At 32.3% G+C, this 21863-nt stretch overlaps 1 protein-coding gene across 2 annotated transcripts in view; it reads right to left on the minus strand.

Moving 5' to 3' along the window:
* The window catches only part of SLIT2 (slit guidance ligand 2), a 388308-nt gene that overhangs the window by 19262 nt on the left and 347183 nt on the right, over positions 1-21863 (minus strand). For both annotated transcript variants that reach the window (XM_074229717.1, XM_074229716.1), the window contains 4 exons: positions 19429-19522; positions 11058-11195; positions 10723-10963; positions 8211-8341 (listed from right to left, as the gene is read on the minus strand). In XM_074229717.1, coding sequence (XP_074085818.1) covers positions 8211-8341; positions 10723-10963; positions 11058-11195; positions 19429-19522 — 604 coding nt within the window. The remainder of the gene's footprint in view (positions 1-8210; positions 8342-10722; positions 10964-11057; positions 11196-19428; positions 19523-21863) is intronic.

The following is a 21863-nucleotide window of genomic DNA, read 5'->3' on the forward strand; positions in this document are numbered from 1 at the left end:
GTTGAGATAAGTTTGCTGGACTGGTAGATGGAAGATGCTGGTTCAAATTCACATGATATCACTAAACCTTGTGTGTGGCTTTGAGTTGGTCACTCTAGCCCTCTGGATCCTATAACACAAAGGGGTTGGACTCAGGGATCTTTGAAGTTGTGTTCATTAATATATATTCTCTAGAGTCCATGAGTTTTTGAAAAATGAGAAATATTCTTTAAAAAGAAGCTTAAAGATAACTTTTAGGTAATATTACAAAGGGTTTTGAGGCACTTCTCACGGTTTAAATTAAAAAAAGGGGGTGGGGATTAAGAATATGTGATTGACCTTGGCCACTTGACAAACAGTGAAGTATCTGCAGTGAAATATATTATTCTGCTTTATTTTTTAAGACAATGACATGATTTATGTGGGTGGCTATAGCTGAAAAGAATAAGTCAGAACCAAGAGTCCTTTCCATGCTGGGCATTTTTGCAGAGGTTTCTTTCTTTCTTTTTTTTTTTTTTGAACAAAAACATGAGAGGCACTGGACAGTGTCCATCAGTCATTTGCATATGCAGCTTTTAAAATGAAAACTGTTAATTAGGAGTCTTAATGCTACTCAATAGAGGATGGCCTGGGGTAAATCAGCAAGGTGGCCCCCTATCCCATCTTTATATAACCACCAGCAATACAATGAAATCTTTTCAGATCATGATAGGAATTGACAAGCCTTCTTTTACTACTCCCTTGGGAATGATATGTTTGATGACTCATAAGAGTCTTGAGTGAACCATTTTGTGTTGAACCTTTACACTGAAAGCATAATTTGCATTTATAACCATTATTATGTAATTTAGCTTTACTGCACCTATCTATTACCTGAAACTTTATTTCTTCTATTTCTGGGCTATGTAATGGATGTATGAAAGCAAAGCAATTACTAAGCTATGCCTTGAGGGTTTGTTATTAGTAGAAGAGGGCCTTTGTTGTTATTTGTTTAAAAAAAATGAAGTCTTAAAAAAAAGAAAGAATAAGATCTTAACTTGAAAGTATCTGGGTTTCTTTTTCTGCTGAACTTATGCCAAGGATATATTACAATGAGGAAATTTTATATTTAATTTTATTCAGAAGTTTGAAGATTTACAAATGGTTTAAGAAATGAAAAGATTTCATTAGGCTTGGCTTTATAAAAATAATTAATTAACATTAATTAATTAAAAAATCTGAGAGAACAGTCTAGATCTGGGAATCAGAAGAGAAATGAAATTGGACATTCCACTTATCCTCTTTAAGCCTAAGTTTCTAAATGTGTAATCAAATATTAAGTGGGTCTGCAATCTCTATCACTCCTTCAACAAAGCAAATATGCCTCATTCATGCTTGCCTACTCTGTGTGAGTTTTGTTTACATTTTCCCAAGTTTATTTCAGAGGATTCAGCCAATGAACCTTATCCTCCTCTGCTTTCTCCTCATATCTTAAGGCTATCAAGGCATCACTTCCATCTCTCCATTCCTGTCATGTTAAAGGATTTGGAAGCTATATGAAATTGTAGATGTATTCATAGATAACGAATCTTTCAAAATAATATTTAAAAAATAAAATATTAACTTTATATTTTAAGATCAAATTTTTAAAAGCATATCAGAAGAAAGTAAAATAAAAAAGTTAAAATGAGAATGTGGGATTTGAAGAAGTAGAACATCACACCTGGAAATCAATGGCATTTAAGTCATTGGTACTTCAGTGTGATGGGTAAATAAAATTCTTTCTGAACTGTGTACCATTAACTTACAAACCTAAAGCATGCTCTCAAGGCTGGCTCCTTAGCATCTTCAAAATTCAGGTAATTCCTATGGTTTTGTTCTTAAGATAAAGTAATATTTTGTTTTATACTTCTATAATGAAAAAAGTATTATTGTATTTCTATCACACCCTACTAGACTGAGACCTTTATGTGGACAGAGGTGGCATCTTTAATAAATTTTGTATCTAACTCAGGATTTAGCACAAGACTCTGTATTCTGTAGGTTCTTGAAAAATATTTGTTATCTATAGCTATCTTCAGAGAGCACCAAATGCAGATGTTTTACAAGGACACTGTAAAGTGATAAGGAAATTTGTGCTCCTTTATGACTAGTCAATAAATGTTTATTAAATGCCCTGGATATGTGCTGAGTTGGGGATACAAATGCAAAAAAAAGGGAAGTTCTTGCCCTCAAAGAATTTATCATCATATGACTAGAGCTTGTCTTCAGATAACTGAGCACAGAACCCTTTCTATTTTATCCTTGAAAAGATGGAATGTCATGTCAAGGACTGTCCCTGTTTATGTGGATGAACTATCTTTTGTGATCATATTGAAACAATAATTAAATGCATGTACCAACTAAGTTTTTTTTTTCTCCTTCAACTGATTAAAGAATAAACATTAAAGAATAAAGATATCTTGGTTGGGATCTTTTAACCTGAGAACTGTGAACTTGCTTTTATTTTGTAAATGATTTGGTAACTATAGCAATATAACTGGTTTTCTTTGCAATTCCTTTGTACTTCATTTCATATATGTAAAACATTCTGAGAAGGGGTCAGTCCCTAGATTTCATTACTCAAAAAAGGTTAAGACCTCTTGTGTGGGATTCTTTTACATACATTTGAGTGACTTAGGAATCTAACTTACTTCAATTCAGTAAATAATGATTAAAGCATACATGTATATGTTTAATAATTCTTCTTAATCCCAATTTACTTCATTATAGTCTACCACACATAAGGTCATTGTTATTTTAAACATTAAATATCCTCTAGCAATCACCAATAAAATTATTTGTTACATTTAATAACATTTATTTTAACTAGTAAATAATTTAATTTTTTCTTATTGTGTTTTAACGAGTCAAACAACAATGTCATGTATGTCAAGAATTATTATAAATTTAAAATATAAAGAAAGTAAGAAATCATTCTTTAAAATACTCATTGATGAAAATTTAAATCAAATACTAGTTAAATTTAACTAATTAAAAATGTAAAAAAGTAGCATTTCAATGGAAAATTACATCCAGATGTTCTTAGTTTGAAAAACATATTAAAATTCCTATAAAATTAATCACCAACACTTTATTAAGTGCCTACTAAGGGTCTGGACACTGTGTTACTAGGTTCTAGGGCTACAAAGAATGAGACAATATCTTCTTTCAAGTGGAACTCCAAACTCATTTAATCCAACATCTACTTCAACAGGAACACTCAACAAATGATTATCCAGCCAACACTATTGACCAATAGTGAAAGGTAACTTAACACATTCCATCTTTGATATCCATTATCTTTTATTATGGCTATTGATCAATCAAAATCATCCTTTATGACACTTTGCCTAATGATCCTAGTTCTGTGTTTGCTTTACCAAAACTCCAAGATAGGGATTATATTCCTGATGTATTTTGTCTCTTTTTCAGGCTAAATATCCAAAATTCCTTCCACTGCTTTTCATTTGGAATGGTTTCCAGTTCCCTCAATATTCTGGTCACCATCTTTTATATCAGCAAACTTCAGTTTTTCTGATATCCTTCCTAAAATATGTGTCATCCCAAACTGAACACAGCACTTCTTTTTGATTTGACTGAGGTGACATATAGGTGACATATAGGACTAGCATATCTCATGGATACCATGATTCTGTTACTACAATCAAGGATCACAAGAGAGTTTTTGGTTATTATTTCACACTGCTAATGCATACTGAGTTAAAAGTCCACTAAAATGTTCAAGTCATTTTCACATGAACTATTATTTAGCAATATCTTTGTCATTCTTAACTTGTAGAGTTATTTTTTTTAAAAAAATGCAAATGGAGGACTGTACATTTAACCCTGATCAATTTTATCTTAGATTTGGTTTTAATCTATGGGGATTTTTTTGTGTTTTGTTTCTGTCATGTGGCCTATTAGCTTTCCCTCTAAACTCTGTGTCTTCCATTCCTTTGACAAAAGCATCACCTTTCATTCATTTGAATCACTGATAAAAATATGACATGAGTTGACATTCAAGTTAGACTTGAAACTTGAGTTAAGTCTACTTAGTTTGAAGGGAAGAATTAGTCAATATAGCTTTAAGAAATACAGAGTGAGGTCAAAACAGGCGAGAGAGGATGAGACAACATTGAAAAAAAACCCAAAATTATTTTTGCCAATTTGTCACCTACCACACCTTTCTCCTTCCACAGCTTGCCTTACCAGGTATCTATAATGTACGGTAGTCTTTAAAGACTAGTTCCTAGATTTCAATTTAACTAATGTGTCATTGTTAACTATACTACTTATTCAAAAGATTTGAATTTTTCCTAGGGATTCTTGAAAAATGGAAAATAAAAGTCTTTATGATTCAAAGGAATTTGTCTATAAAAGTGGGATTTTAAGTACCAGGAGAAAAGTTATGGAAAGTTGTGGTCTGTGGTTATTCCATGTGACTTTAAAATTATATCACATAAGGGGGTGGCTAGGTGGCGGCTAGGTGGTGTAGTGGATAAAGCACCAGCCCTGGAGTCAGGAGTACCTGGGTTCAAATCCGGTCTCAGACACTTAATAATTACCTAGCTGTGTGGCCTTAGGCAAGCCACTTAACCCCCATTTGCCTTACAAAAAAAAAAACCAAAAAAAATTATATCACATACTTTAGAGGATCATCATGGTATAGAGGATAGGGCATTTGATTTAGACACAGGAAAATTTGGACTCCCAGTTTTACTTTAGATGCTAACTAGTTGTACAACCTGGGCAAGTTACTTAATCTCTCTGTGCCTCAGTTTCTTTGTCTGTAAAATGAGAATGTGTTTAATTAGGCAATCTCTAAAGTCCTCTAAGTCTTTGAGTCTATGAACTTTATTGCTTAAACAAGATAATTAAACAGCCACCAAAGCTACTGAGAGCAAGAGATTGGTATAAAATAAAAAAGTTAAACAAATGATTATTTCTATCAAAAAGTAAAGTTTAATGTTGTATATGATGTGCTGACTGACTGTCTCTGTCAATATCCATTATATTACTAATACAATTTTTAATGGAATATATGTGAAGATATTGATGTTGTTTTTCAGTCATGTCTGAGTCCTCATAACCCCACGAACCACAGTACAATCAGGTTCCTCTATCCTCCACTATCTCTTGAAATCTGTCCAAGTTCATGTCCATTGTTTCCATGACACTATGGATCCATCTTATCCTCTATCGACCCCTTTTTCTTTTGTTCTCAATGTTTCCTAACATCAGGGTTTTTTTCCAATGAGCCCTGACTTATCTTTATGTGGTCAAAGTATTTAAACTTCAACTTCAGTATTTGACTTTCCAGTAAATAGGTTGAATTAATTTCATTAATTATTGACTGATTTTATCTTGCTCTCCAGGGAACTCTCAAAAGGGTTCTTCAGTACAATATTAGGATTATAGTCTTTTTTAATTGTATTTCAGTTGGTGATCATAAAATGTAAACAAAATTGTGTTATTGCACAAAACATACTACTGATAGTGAGGTTCTCTAAATACAAAAAGACACTGAAGTAACTGTACTAAATCTGTATGGTTTTAGAGAGAGTAGTTGGTTCTAATCATCCACAGTGAAAATAAAGTGGAAACAACTGTGCATCACCAAGATTACAACTTAAATAATTTGTAGAATTAGTCTATTAATATTGGAATCTTGAACTAGTTACAAAAATGGATAAACTAAGCACAATGGGAGGATGTTAGGCAAAATTATAATTGAGAAATTGTGCAGCTTGTTTAATGATCTCAAATTGCTTCTTGCTGCTAAAATCAATCTCTTTAATAAAAGTATTCTCCTGGCAATGCTATACTGCTATAGATCATGGAATACTATGAAGTTTGAAGAATTAATGAATATAAATAACTAAAAGGTATTAGAAAGACCAAAATGATCATAAGATGGGTGTCCATGTTACTCAAACATAATAGGAAGTAGGTACAAACCCCAATACATTATTACACACACTCAGAAAACAAGATGGGTCAGTTATTCATCAATCATGATGGGCAATAGATGGACAATTCAAGTACAACACTGGTGCTGTCATTATGCTAAAGAAGCAAAAGGAATACCCTCAAATTTAGAATAGGTTCTGGAGATATATCTTTGTAGAATTTATGGGATAATGCAAACAAGATGAAAAAATGACTAGATTGAGATTTACATTAGTTGAAAAAGATGCTATCGCTAAGACCACAGGTCCACTGCTATATAATGGTGAAATTATTGGTTGAATTGATAAAAACATTAAACCTCAAAGAACTGACATATTATTCTTATAAGTAATAAGGATACAGCCATGTATAAATACATATATGTATATATATATATGTGTGTGTATGCAGCCTTTTATTTTCCTTTAAAATTTTGAGAAAAATTGGTACTTTTTGAATTTAATAGCTAAAAGCCCTCTGAGTGGAAGGATGCTTCATATTTATCTCTTTCTCACCCCTAAAGCTGTTCCACAGTGATCGAGACTATTTTTAAAAAGCATGGAGGGGAGTTATAATTTTTCCTTTAATTTGCAACACTTCGACCCACTCTTGTACTCTTTGAGACTATATGTTATTCATTTGAACACAAATGAATCTTTGTTTTCATTCCCACACAAATTCTACTCAGGGTTTGTGACTTTAATGTAAAACTCATAGTTATAGGTGACTTAGAATTAGTGGATGTTCTTCAGAATGATAGAATAACCCTCAAACTCTTCCCTTTTAAGGAATGATCCTTAACTGGTATGAGAAAATCCAAATCTATCAATAATTCTAGAAATATGCTAATAATACATATTTATTTCTACCATATTTAGCTGATTTGAAGACAATATGGAGTGACTTCATTTATTTCAACAATGCTTCATATATATAGCTGAAATGTTCATACACACATATCTATCTATATATACATGTATTTAAAATTGAACTTCTATAGGTATAGGCAATTATCATTTATCATTGCTTGCCTCTGTTATCTGACTTAAAGAATAGCTACAGTAACAAAATTATGACTGCTAGGATCAGTTAGCAATAGTTAGTTTAGGTAGGTTAATGCTATAGTTATATTTGTTGATTCATTAATTAAAAGCAACTAAAAGATGGTTTAAGAGATGTAAAAGGGGTAGAAAAGTGTCTGGTCTTAGTTTGTCCCCAAATGGTAATGATCAGTCTTCATGTAAAAGGAGTTTTCAATTAAATCCTATAACTGAACATAATCATCTGTTATCTATAAGCCAAGGCTGGAAATATTTTGATAATCTTTCAATATGAACCTACATTTAAAAGACTTGTTTGATACCTAACCAAGATTTCTCAATTAGAGAACTCCCAAAACCAAATTTCTACTCATGGTTGAGCTGCAATCTCACTGGTGCACCTACAGAAACAACATCATAAATCCTTGAAATATTAAAACATTAGGTACTGTCAAACAATGCATTTAATATGCTCTCATTAGAAATGGTGATTATATTTCCAAATCTATTATTGCTCTTTGGATAAAAAAGATATGCTAATCTTTTAATTGGATAAGATGGATAATATAAATTGACAATACTACCTTGAAAATGGAATATAAGAAGAAATACCTCACTTTTAGGAGTTGTATTTACTCTTTGCGTCATATATATATATATATATATATATATATATATATATATATACAATTTTGTGTCTGCTTGGATCTTATTCTTTGGGCACAAATGATAATCATTTGACATTGGGACTTTTATGAAACTATCCAACCAAGTCTCTGAAATATAGACAACTTAATTTTATTATGTCTAGTATCTTGATGTTATTCCTTTAAATAAAATGAAATTTCTTTATTTGGAAACTGATTGAGAGACATTAAGTAACCTGTCCAAAACAATTAGCAGAACTGGTGTTTAATTATGTGGGGACTCAAATAAGTTATTCTAACTTCTTATCTTATTAACACAAATTCATATTTAATTTTAAAATTATGGCAAGCAGAATATAGAACATATATTCCACTAATATAACTCCTACACATTGAATTTTCTCATATCAAACTTTTGTATTCAGCTGCTGACTTCAATTATATTATTATATAACATTAAGCAGAATTTTAATCAAATTATTCCTTTCTCACCCAATAGAACTAACTAAATGGGAAGCTAGTTTTTTCAATAAACATTGTTTTTCATTTCTATTACTACTTTAAGGGCCTTCACCTGTAAATGGCAGATGCCGGATAAGATCCTGTGTCGTAGCTGGCCCGCACACGCCCACGATACAGCTCCACTGCTATGTGATCTTTGTCACCTTTATACAGAAGAATTCCACTGTCCTCATCTGTGGCAATCTAATGAGAAAGTAATCACTGAATTATAAGGAAAAAAAGTAATCACACTAATACAATATTTTATTCCAAACATGGTGGGAAGATTAAATGAAATTAAAGTCTTTTTTCTTAGAATAATGGGTATAAATCTATATCTATCTACCTAATAAAATATATATATTAATGTATGTCATAATTATCTACCATTATAGTAAAGAGATTCTAGTATCTGCTTTATAGTGAAGTTAGGATATATTAAATAAATAGAGAAAGGGATGGTGGGTGGCATATGTTCAATTAGTCAAATAATGCTAAAAATTTTACAGGTCAAAAATTTTATCGTTTTGTTTGTTTTTTATACAACAATGATTGCAATGATTTTTATGGACCTGTGTAATCTAGGCAAATTACTTAACGTTCCTAGGTCTCAGTTTCCTCACCTGTGGGTTTCAATCAAATGCCTTCTGAGAATTTTCCTAGCTTTAGCTATGATCCTAAATTTTGTATTTTCAATTTGCAATCTATAAGCTATTATTAAAAAATAATGAGGTAGATTTTAATAAATCACTCAAACAAAAATAATTTTATTATTTTAGAATCTCATCATTTTTGTGACAACTTAAAAAAAAGGTAAAACTTTATTCTCTTATTCACTTTGACACTTGAAATGACCCTGAAGCCACTATTGGGTGTGACCCTTCCTGAATCTTTTTCACCTTGAGCTAACATATGAAATGTTGAGTAATGGAAAAAAAGTTATTGCCTACTCAAAGTAATTGCATTCATTTAACATATTGTTAGGTTCATTGTAGCCCACTGTAGCACCTATTCCTTTTTTCACCAGTTTGAAAGATGTGTACTTATACACACATACTCACACACATCCCCCCCACACACAGAGCATATGTGAAGAACAGTTTTCCCATATAGCCAAGCTATATTCCATCACAAGAACGACCCAAAATGTGTATTTCTTTTTTCTTTTCTCTATCTAGAGTGACATATAAGGAAATATTATGTATCCTCATTTATATATTTAAAAATGATGAAGTCCAAGTAATATTGTTCACAAGTTGTTGTGATTTTATACACAAAACAAAAAATGTTTCTTATTTTCTGGTATCTTCAGAGATATATCAATGACAACTCTTTCTTGAATGAATGAATTTGAATACTGCCTATTCCTTTTCTGTACATGAAGAGAATTGGGATCTTTATATAATTACTCTTTTTAAAATATAAAATTGGCAAAAAGATGGGGAAGAATTATAGACTTTTAATGAAATTTATTCTATGTCAAGAATAATACTTAAAACTTATTAGAGTTCATTCTCCTTAATGCAAAATATTTATAAAGTAACTATTAATGTTCTAGGTACAATGGTGGGTCTGAGTGGAATAGCCCCAAATGTGCAAAGCACTCTGCTAATGCAGGACAAGATAGAAATTTGAGAAGAGATTTGGGTTCTGCCCTCAATGAGATTATGTCAAATACACATTATTATGTACAAATTATTGTTCCAGGTGCTAAACATATAATGACAGCAATGAAAAACAGCCCCCGTCTTTAAGTGATTTTTAAACCTGATTGATAGTGATAGAACATGTGAGTGACATAGCCTGAAACCAGAAAAGTAAATACAAAGTGATTTAAAGAGAGATAGAGCATTAACAACTTGATTGGGGTTCTTAATCATTTTTTTTTCATGAACTGTTTTTTAAGACTGGTAAAATATGTAAACCCCTTCTCAGAATGATGTTTTTAAAAGTATAAAATGAAATATATAGTATTTTATAGAAAAAATTCAATTGTATTTAAATAAAGATGCAACATTTTTTTTCATTCAAGTTTGCTGATCATGGAACCTTTTGAATTAGTGGACTTTATTGGGATGTAACATCTTGAGACTTGAATGTTCTAGAACTCTTAAGACAGAGATCAAGAGGTAGTTCAAGGGACCCTCTAGAAGAATCTTTGAGTTTTTGATTTTGGTAATAGTTTCAGAGTTTTAAAATTATATGGCTATCTTCAGATATGACTAAATCGATAATAAAGCTATCAATTTCCTAGAAAACAGAACTTAAAAAATACTCATCTTTTTTCCTTCTGTATTTTATCATTAGATCAATAAGTTAATATAATTACATGATTTCTAATTAATTTTAAATGTACATGTTTTGGGAAGGAAAATTACTGAAGTTTTCCCCACCTGTATCTTAACTTTCTCCCATTTTTTCAATGTTTCATAAGTCAAGAACTCCTCATTTGCAGATTTTATGTTTTCTTTTACAGAAAAGTATGATTTATAACTGCCCTCTTTCCAAATTGAAACACAATAACAAAAGCAAAAACCAAAAACAACAGCAACAACAAAGATTTAGTTTGAGATTAGTCATCTTACCTGCAGAGTGATGTTGGTCTGAGGCTGAACCTTGGCTGAAGGTATTTGAAGATAAGATTCCTTGTTGACAAAATTGACACTGACCAACTTTTCACACTTTTCCCCCTGGTAGCCAGACAAACACTGACATATTGGTTCATTTATTTTTATGATGCACTGGGCTCCATTCTGACACTCAAAATTATCACAAGGGCTGGTGCGAGGTAGAACCATTGGTGGAGAAAACTCGCAAAATAAGCCACTACATTTTAAACAGAGAGAATATTATTTTATTTCCTTACTAGTTTGGAATGAATAAAAAGAGATTAAGTTTACATTTCTAATTCTTTTCTTACCTGTAACCTTCAGGGCAGATGCAAGTATAGCCATTTACTGCATCTGTACAATGAGCTCCATTCTTACACTTGTTGTCCTGGCAGTCATCATAATCGATATCACAGTGCTCACCTACATATCCAGGGGTGCAATCACATCTGTTTTGATAGAAGTAAGTTGTGTGGATATTGAGCTCAAATAAATTAAATTCTAAAAATGAGATGTTGCCATCTTTAAAAAATTGATCACAACAGCCTTGAAAAGAAACCCTCCCCAATCCTACCCCCAAAGGCTTATTTACAAAAATCATCCTCTCTCTGGAACAGAATTCAGTGGATGCTTAATATATGTTTGCTGAATTACATTATTGTTTATTTACTGTCTTTTCTTTTATTTAACACAACTCAAATTTATGCAGGGCTTTTCAGAAGTCTTTTAAATTTATGTACTGCTTTCCTCACAATCTTTTTTTAAATAAGTGCTATTTTTGTGCTATTGATGGTTTCATTCATGTCCAACTCTGTGGGAATTAATCTGGGGTTATCTTGGCACAGACACTGGAGTTATTTACTATTTCCTTCTCCAGCTTATTTTATAGTTGTGGAAATTAAGACAAATAGGGTTAAGTGACTTGTCTAGGATCACACAGCTACTAAGTGTCTGCATCTGGATTTAAATACAAGATTGACAATCTAACCACTGAGCTACCTACCCATGCAATAGGACAAGAAATATACAGATAAGGAAACATAGAAAATCAAGGAGGTCTGCCTAAGGAATATATGATAAGTAGTAAACACTGGGTTCAAAATGAGGTTTTTTAAATTCCATAAGCCTTCCTAAGAAGAGATGGTCTTACATTTTTTTTGTATTACCAGTGCTTAATGTAGTACATTGTACATAGTAAACACAATACACTCTTTATTCATGCTAGCTCTCCTGTTTACTGTTGTCAAAGTGGTAGTGTCTTAGCTAATGACCATAAATATTAACAGTTTAAGAAAAATGATCCATCACAGTATCTTGACTTTTCTTCTTTTTTTTACTTTTATCCCATTTTTTATGTTCTTGAAACATGAAATTTTTTAGAGTCTTTCCCTTGAGATTTATATACATGTAGTGACAATTTAAACCCTTGGTTTCAAATATTAAACATATTTTTAATTACTTAAAATGTTTTATTTCCCAGGATGGGTTGGAGCAAAGTGCTGTGAGGTTAAGAATGGACTTAAATATATTAACTTTGAAAGAAATTAATTCGTAATTCTCTCCATGTTTAAATGTTGTTGAAGATGAATTTCTCAGTTAGTCAATCCCTCTGGAGTTATTTGAGTTCATTAATCTATAATTAGGAGTATTATTATCTGTGATCCCAATAACTAGTAGTTGGTACTGCAAATGATGCTTTTACATATCATATATTTGTAGAATACATTTTTATGATGATCATCATTCCTATTTTAAATTTTTTAAATTCATTCTCTATTTAATGTTTCAGCACCCTTGGCTATTTTCAAAAGAGGTATTTGAGTTCATCTAGTTAAGTGCAGAGAATGTTAGCTTTGGAGTCTGTTTTGAAATCTCAGCTTTGCTACTTAACTTCTTGGGTGCCCTAGAATAAGTCATTTAACTGCTTTACTCTTCAGTTTCCTCACTTTTAAAATGAGGAGTTAGACTAGATGATGTTTAAAGGCTCTTTTCAATCTGAATATATGATTCTATGAGTGAATTAGGCCACTATCTTAATCATAAGACTCCAACTCAGAATTCAAATTCTATATTAAGAAAATACTTGAAAGATGGTAAAGTAATGGCAGGAACTTGGCTGAGTTCTCTTCCAACTTTCCTTTCAAACAACATTAAAATATGCCTCAAAGGAAATTCTGGAGCAGTAGAACCAACAAAGGGATAGGGCAAAACAATCTTCCAGCCCAAGACAAGCAGATTGACAGGAAAACTCTATCTCACTGGGGGTGATACTATATTTTGTCATTATAATGAAAGAGATCAAAACATAAACGAAGAGGAAGGGAAAATGGTCAATACAGCTACATCCAAAACCATGAAGAAAAATGTGAATTGTTCTCAGGACTTAAAAAAATTACTGGAAGAGCTTAAAAAGAATTTGAAAATCAAACAAGAAAGAAAAAAATGAGAAAAAGAAATGAGAAAATCATAAAAAGTCAACAGATTGGTAAACACTGAAGAAAATAATATCTTAAAAATAGAATAATTCAAATTGGCAATAAGAAGTATAAAAGAAGAAAGGAACTCATTAAGCAAATATACAAAATTCACTAAAGCAAAGAACTCCTTAAAAATAGAAAAGGAGGTACAAAAATTTGCTGAAGAAAAACAATCCTTAAAAATTGGAATCAATCATCATCAAGAAACAATAAAAATTAAAAGAATGAAAAAAGAAAATATGAAATTTCTTATTGAAAAAAGACCTAGAAAATAGATCAAGAAGAGATAAATTAAGAATTATTGGACTACCTGAAAGCCATGATTAAAAAATGAGCCTGAACTTCATGGTTCATGAAATTGTCAAAGAAAATTATCCTGATATCCTAGAACCAGAGGGTAAGATAGATCGAAAGAGTCCACCAATAACCTCCTAATAATAGATCTAAAAGCAAAATTCTCTGTAATATTATGGACAAATTCCAGAGCCTCCAGGTAAAAGAGAAAAAAAATTATAATCAATTGGAAATATTTAAATGTCATGGAACAGACAGGAAAACACAAGATTAAGCAGTTTCTGCATTAAAGGACTGAAGGGTTTGGAATATATTTTGGAAGGCAAGGGATTTCAGTCAAGAATAACCTACAGAGAAAAATTGAGTATTAACTTTTTCAGGGAAAATAGATATCTAATGTGATAGAAGATTTTCAAGCATTCCTGTTGAAAAACCCAACTGAATAGAAAATTTCACTTGCAAAGACAGGAATCAAGAGAAGTACAATGAAGTAAACAGGTAAATTGGTAAGTCATAAAGAATTCAATAAGATAAAATTGTTTTGCATTCCTACATGAGAAGATGATACTTTTATCTTCTAAAAACTTTCTCATTATTAGGGTCATTAGAAAGGAGTATACATAGGTAGAGGGCACAGATTTATTGATTTTATGAAATTTTTTTAAAACAAAATTCCCCAATCAATAAGTGGTCAAAGGATATGACAGTTTTCAGAAAAAAATAAAAATTATGTATAGTCATATAAAAATTTTCTAAATCACTCTTGATTAGAGAAATGCAGATTAAAACAGCTCTGAGTATCATCTCACACCTATTAGATTGGCAAAAATAAAAAAAAAAGAAACTGACAAATATTGGAGGGGATATGGGAAAACTGGGATACTAATGCACTATTGATGGAGTTGAGAAACTGATCCAACCATTTTGAAGAGCAACTTGAAACTATGTCCAAATGTCTATAAAAGTATACATACCCTATGACTTAGCAATACCACTATGGGGTTTGTAATTTAAAGAGACAAAAAAAGGGAAAAGATTCTATAAGTTAAAACATTTTTATAGTGGCTCTTTTGTGATGGCAAAGAATTGGTTATTAAGGGAATAGCATCAATAGAGGAATGACTGAATGATTGTGGTGGAATACATTGTGCTATATGAAAGGAGAAGGCTGTTCTCTTCCCAGAACAATCTGAGAAGATTTACAAGAACTTCTGCAAAGTGAAGTGAGTAGAACCAGGAGAAGAATGTACATAATAACTGTCCAATATTACATTTTACATTGATCTATTGTGAATGACTTAGTTGTTTTTAGCAATAAAATAATGACAATTTTGAAGAACTCATAATGAAAAATGCTATCTATCTCCACAGAAAGAACTGATGGAGAGTGAATTCTTTCTGCAACCTTTTGGGGGGGTCTGTATTTTCTTTTACAATATGATAAATATGGCAGAATATTTTTTACATGATGGCACATGTCTAACATATATCATATTTCTTGCTTCTCAGTGAGGGAAGAGGGGAACAAAGGAGACAATTTGGAATTGAAAATTTTAAAAATGTTAAAATAATGTTAAAATGTTACATATAATTGGAAAAATTAAATATTTAATTAACAAAAGAAAATAACTGAAAATGAATATAAATAATGGTAGGGCACAGGAATGAGGTATAATGTAATTGACTTTCAATTTTGAATACCATATATAAAAAACAAATCATTTGACCAAGAGTGATAGCAACTATGGCAAGTTTGTATGTGTGTGTGTGTGTGTGTGTGTGTGTGTGTGTGTGTGTATGTTTACATTATCATAAAAGCTAAGTAAACAATTTTACTAAAGTAAGATGGTCACTTAAGTGCTACTATCCATTCTCAACTATATGGGCAGGCATGAGTCAGAGATCTTCCATCAGTGTTAATGGAAGTAGCGCAGCTGAAGTCGCTAAGCACTAAGATGAGAAAAAAACTTTGAATTATTTATCTAGAAAAAAATCAAAGGAAGAGATACAAGAACCATATGTACAGTGCAGAAGCTAAGAGCTGATTTTGTATTCTCTTCCATACAATTTTTTTCCAAGTCCATTATAACTTGAAATCATTTTGAGAGAACCAATATCTCTGTCAACCTTTTACTCACTAAAATGGATTTTACAACACAATGTATAAATTTAAATAAAAGACTCCATATGCTAGGAATGTCAAAATATATATCATATACTCTCAAATCACTTTTGTGACAAAGAGTGATGGCTAAGTAAAGGAAACCAAAAACAGTAAACTACACGATTAAAAAACTAAAAAGCTGACTAAGTGAGATGCATGCTTCAAAGTACTCTGGATGGCACTCTGGTATAAAAATATCAAAGAGCAATATGAAAGATTTATGAGACAGGTAATAATGCCAGAAAGGTAAAAATCAGCTCTATTGGTGTGGGGTTTGTTAAAAAAATGATGTACCAGCGGCAGTTTAGAACTATAGACCATAAGAACTAGGGTGTAGACTTCCTCTAATACACCTTCTCAATATGCAGATGAGAAAAGTGAGCCTTGGGAGGGTAAATCAACTTACCCAAGGTCATAGAGCTAGTTAGTTAGCTGGCTAATAGCTCATTAGTCAGCTGACAGAACAATACTCATAGATTACCGGAGCTGGAAGTGAATTTAGAGGCCATTGAGTTCAATTAACTTCCTCATTTTATAGCTGAGAAAATTGAGGTCCAGGGAGAAGGGAAGTGATTTGCCCCAATTCACACAGAATCAATATTAGAGATGAGAATCAAACCACATCTTTGCTTCTAGCTCATTGCTCCTTCCACCAAACCATGCTGCATTAAAGAGAGTCTGCATACTAATTAGTGGAGACAGCAGAAACAGAAGCTGGGGTCTAGGGGTGGGTCAACTATATGTCACAAAGACTATCTTTAGCAACTTCAAATCTCTTTTGTTGGTGTCTTTTGACTCCTATTTCCTTCCTCTCTTCCCAAAGAACATATGTCACTGACATATGCAAAGAGACTAGTGAAAACCAACACTTTGCCTTATTAACTTGTTTTTAGCCAAACTAGCTATAGAAATAAAACCAGTGTTCCCACATTACTGATAGAAATAGCAAGTTTTCCAGACCTGCTAATTCATGGCTTAGTAATGACTACTTTTTAACTTATGCGTCTTAATTGATGGTAATAGGGTGCTATTTAATTGTGGATTAGTCTTTCAGGAGATGAACTCCTTTATTTTTAAATGATTTCCAATGAGTCTTACTAATAACCTATCTTGTAATTACAGCGTTAAAAGCACTGCAATAATCCTACTTTATCTTAATTACAGTGAAGTCTGTTCAAGAAACAACCTGTGTTTGAAGACCACCTGCCTCCATGGTTAACTCTTCTGAGGAATGATTATATGTGACACATTCTGAGGCCAGATTTTTAAGGACCACCTGTAGAATACATCCATGGTGTTCAAGTGGCACAAAACATGGAGATCTAGGGGTGAAAATGATCTCCTGAGGAAGGAATTTCATCAAAACATAGTGCAGTAGGTTTTTTTTTAAATTCAGAAATAAAACCAATAAGTTTGTTTACTCTTAAGCAGGGATTAGAACTGAACCCAAAATATATAATGAAGCACATACCAAATTATTTTATAAAAACATCAACAACAACAAAACACAACTAAAAACATCTGCAATGTTATGCACCAAAAAAGAATCCATATGATTTCTAAAATAACTAACTGGAACATAAAACATGTTTCTAACACAAACTTGATAGACTCAATGCATCATTTACTAGAGATAATATAATCTAAGGATAGAGTATTGTTCTGAAATTAAAAATTCTGCTATTTTACTAACTATTGGAGACTCAGAAGGGCTTCCTCAAATATTGGGTAAGCCCTTCTGGGTCTCCAATCCCTCATCTTGTACATTAAGAAGTTGGACTAGTTCAAGGGTTCTTTACCTCTTTTTTTTTAAATAGGTGCTTAATAAATACTTACTGACTTCACTTTTTTGTATCATGTACATCTTTGGAAGTCTACCCCTTCTTAGGGTAATATTTTTAAGTGTATAAAATAAAAATATAAGATTAAAAAGGAAACCATTTATACTGAAATAAAGTGGCCACAAGTATAAAAGGGGGTCTTATAAAGCCTTATCTAGATGATGTGCATGGTCCCTCATAATTCTAACATTCTTTTAACCCTATTCCCATAAAAGATGGAACAGATTTTCCCTCCCCCATCCTGAAATATCTTCCCTTCCAATTTCCTACCAATCAAAATGCTACATTTTGTTCAAAATCTAATTCAAACACTATCTTCACCATAAAGTCTTTCAATGATTGCTCTCATCCAACAATCCTATTTTATAAGCTATACCCTATAATCTAGGAATGTATGTGAAAGCATTAAGAAAAAATTTGAAGTGGTATATCAATATAAGGAAATGTGACATGTCCTTACTGCTTTTGTAAAAAAAAATTTACAGTGTTGGACAGTGAATACAGAATTGAATGTGGAATCAGGAAACACTTTAGAATTCCAATTTTGACCCTTGTCAGCAACGTTAACTTAGTAAATTATAAAATGTTTCTGAGATTCAGTTTCCTTATTTAGAAAAAGCAAATATCCATATACATATTCCTTATCTGACAGGAGTTTTATGAAGAAAGTATTTTGTAAAGTTCTACATACAAAAGAGCCATTAGTTTTTCAAGATCGTCATGTGCGGCAAATCTTGTTTCAACAAAGAAAGTGTAAACTACTTTAGGAGAGGCTATGTTATTTTCTTTTTCTATCTCCAGATCACTTAGTATCATAAGAGTTACTCAAAAGACATTAGGGATGAGTGGAAAAAACAGTCAATTGCAGGGTTAGAAGAACAAGTTCTAGATTTGCCAATAATTCAGTTAGTTTTAGTTCCACAAACACTGAAGAATGTATTATGATCAAGGTGCTGTGCTAGGAGAAGGGAATATAAAGATAAATAAGACTATATAAATATAAAGATAAATAAATACCCTGTTCTCAAACAGCTTAAAGTCCCCTGGGGGGGACACAGGGAGGGGATCCATGTCATGATAAAGAAGAGGATAATCATAGCATAAATAAGATTTTGTATAAATATTTTTCTATGAGAAATATAAGATGGCAAAAATTACTTTCATCTGATGGAGAAGTCTTCAATCATGGGAAGACTACATGAAAGAGTTGGTAATTGAATTCAATCTTGAAAGAAGGGAAAAACATCAATAAATGGAGCTCAGAGGAGGGAAGTACATTGCAGGTACAGATGCAGTATGAACAAAGGCAAAGAAAGGGAAAGAGTAGGACAAGAACAGAGGATTATCCAATTTAACTGGGATTGTGACTTGATTTTAGAAGGCTTCCAAGGTCAAGTTACTGATAGGTAACATGGAGCTGCTGAAAGCTTTGAAGGTAGAGCAGGGACATGACTGGAGCAGGAAGAGTATTCACATCACATTTGGAAGGATGTTTAGAGAAGGGATAGAATGGAAGGAGAAAGATCAGTTAGTAGGCTATATGTTTTAGATAAGGCACTTAATTTCCCTGAGTCTCAGTTTCTTCAAACTTCAAACAAAGAGACTGGAATAAATGGTCTCTAAGGTGTTCTTTCTAAGCAGACTTTATAATTGACCCCACCCCCCAAATATAAAGTGCCCAAAAGGCCCTCACAGAGATTGCTGCTCACATAAATGGAACACTTCTTATATTACTTTTATTCTCCATTGCTAAGAAGTTGGTTGTGTTTTCTGAAGTTGCACATGCTGCTAAAAATGCCATTGAGACCAGTAATCCAGAGGGAAAGGGGCTGAAACGATTTTAAGGAAGAAAATTTCTAAGTTAAAGGATCATCTAGAAATAAAATAGGAAAATGTTTCCACATACTTGTATCCTTTTGGGGTCAGGATGCACTTGGAGTCATGCTGGCAGGGGTTAAGATCCTGGGCACAAAAATCGAGTTTCTCCTCACACAACTCACCTGAAAATAGCAAACAGCATTAGTTCGGGGGGGAGATTGCTATGAAAAGCAACTGAAGCTTCTACATTTTCCTTCTGGCAGCAAAATAATTCCAATTGTCCAAAAGGTGACCCTTTTATAACTAATTCAGAATTAGAAGGACATCTATTATTTTCTATCTTTTAATTTTTTTAACTAGAAAAATGACTCAGAATTGCATCACACTTTTATAGGTCTCCTCAGGTGATGAAATAAATTACTAGGTATGAGCATTCTGAGAATAAAGTACCTTAGAATGATATAAAAAATTCTAAACAATGAGATTCCCAACTCATTCATTGAAATCACAAGAAAAGCATGTGCAAAAGGAAGGGTCAAATTAAGACAAAAGTCATGCATCATCATATGGGCTGTAAGAAACTTATGAACAAACCTATAATTTAATAAGTGCAAGCATTTGATATCTTTTGAAAGCTTGGTAAGGCATATTTATCTGAACTATTTATATTTACTGCCACATTTATGCGTCTCTTAGAAAGATCTTTAATGTATAAGTAGTAACTTGAGTTCATTTTCTTGATCTAGGACTACTTAGTATGATTCTGATTTTTATAATATCATTTCCATGGAAAATGGGACTTTTCAGTTCCTTTTCTGTAATCTATCAAGTCAACTAGAAAGATTCAAATTATCTTATCTAGTCTTGTTTTCCTTGTTCTGCCTCACTTTTTGTCTGTGAGAACTTCAGAATATGCATAAGTATTCTTTTTAAAAAAATTTTTTTATGACAATGGGATTAAGTGACTTGCCCAAGGTCACACAGCTAGGTAATCATTAAGTGTCTGAGGCTGTATTTGAATTCAGGTCCTCCTGAATCTAGGGCCGGTGCTCTATCCACTGAGCCATCTAACTGCCCCCTCCCCCGTAGTACTCCTGATCCACTTACCATGTGGTGAGAAAAAGTTTGTCATTTGATCAAATGATATCACCTCTACAGCATTTTGAAAATCATAAAAATGCTATATAAATGCTATATATTTAAGTTAATTTCTAATTGGCTTTTATTTATGTATTTTATATTATTACAATAATTTTGTTATAAGAGTAAGCATAAACTCCCCATCCAAGAAGATGAGTCAAATTGGTTTATAATGTAACAAATGAACCCCAAATGCCTTGATCAAATAAAACACTGGTCATTTTCCAAAGGTGAAATGGGCTTTCATTTACTGCAAGAACTAGGAATTTTAAAGCATTAATTACATCAATAGTTAAGTTAATTCAGGGTTTTAAATTGAATTTCTTTGTGAGAGTTGCCTACTTAACGATAAACATGCATTACTGGGGATATGTAGTTCCAATGGCTTGCTATTGCTCACCAGATCAAGTTTGAACAATTTAGAATCAGCATGAGGACTAAAGAGAGAATCAAGCCCTGAACTCAAAGCCAAGATGACCTAGATTCAAATCCCAATTCTAATCTACCTTATTTTCTCCTCCTAGGCAAGTCAATGATCTGGGCAGTTCTTGAAGATCAAATAAGGTATAGAGATGGAAGCAGTTTCCTTACCTAGGGATTTCCTATTAATGAAACCACAGACACAGTTCCCATCTCCTATATTTGCAGCCTCTATATCACATTATTTTTCTCTGCTACAGTGGAACTGGACTAGCTACTACTCCTGTATAAATGCCATGCTTTCTGTCCTTTGCACCTTCTTTAATCTACTTTTTATGATTTGACTCAACTCATCTTTCGCATAAATCTTCCATGATTTCATTTTGCTTATTGTTTACATCTTCATCTTCTTTATTTAAAAATGATTAATTGTGTCTTATTCTTTTCCTATTCGATTAAGGGAACACATCTTGTTGATTTATGCATCTCCCCAATCACTGGAAAATTGTTTTGTGGGAAGCAGATACTTTACAAATAATGTATTGAATTGAACTTAGTTCCCTTTTGGAACTTTCTTTAACAACTAAAAAAATCATATGACGTTAGATATATTTCTGACCTATCGTCATGCTTGAAATATACCAATGCAGAGTGAAAGCCAAATTTAATATAATTATTCTTTCTAGAATAACCCGGGCCTTATCTTGAAAACCAGGAATCTTCACTGTCAGCCTAAAAAACAAGTTTCACTTAAGACAGCACCATGTTTTCCATTGAGAATCACTTTAAATGGGACAACTCAAAGGAAAATGTTTTTTTTTTGTTTTGAATGTTCAGCTTGCTGCATTCTCACAATGGATTGACTTCAGAGCACGCGGGGGTCTTCTGTGAATGTTTTATGTTCACTTATCATGTGGTGAGGAAAGGCCTTTCCACTGGTTTCTGACCCAGAAATGAGCATGC

The sequence above is a fragment of the Macrotis lagotis genome, chromosome 3 (assembly GCF_037893015.1).
Source record: "Macrotis lagotis isolate mMagLag1 chromosome 3, bilby.v1.9.chrom.fasta, whole genome shotgun sequence".
NCBI classification, from domain to species: Eukaryota; Metazoa; Chordata; class Mammalia; order Peramelemorphia; family Peramelidae; genus Macrotis; species Macrotis lagotis.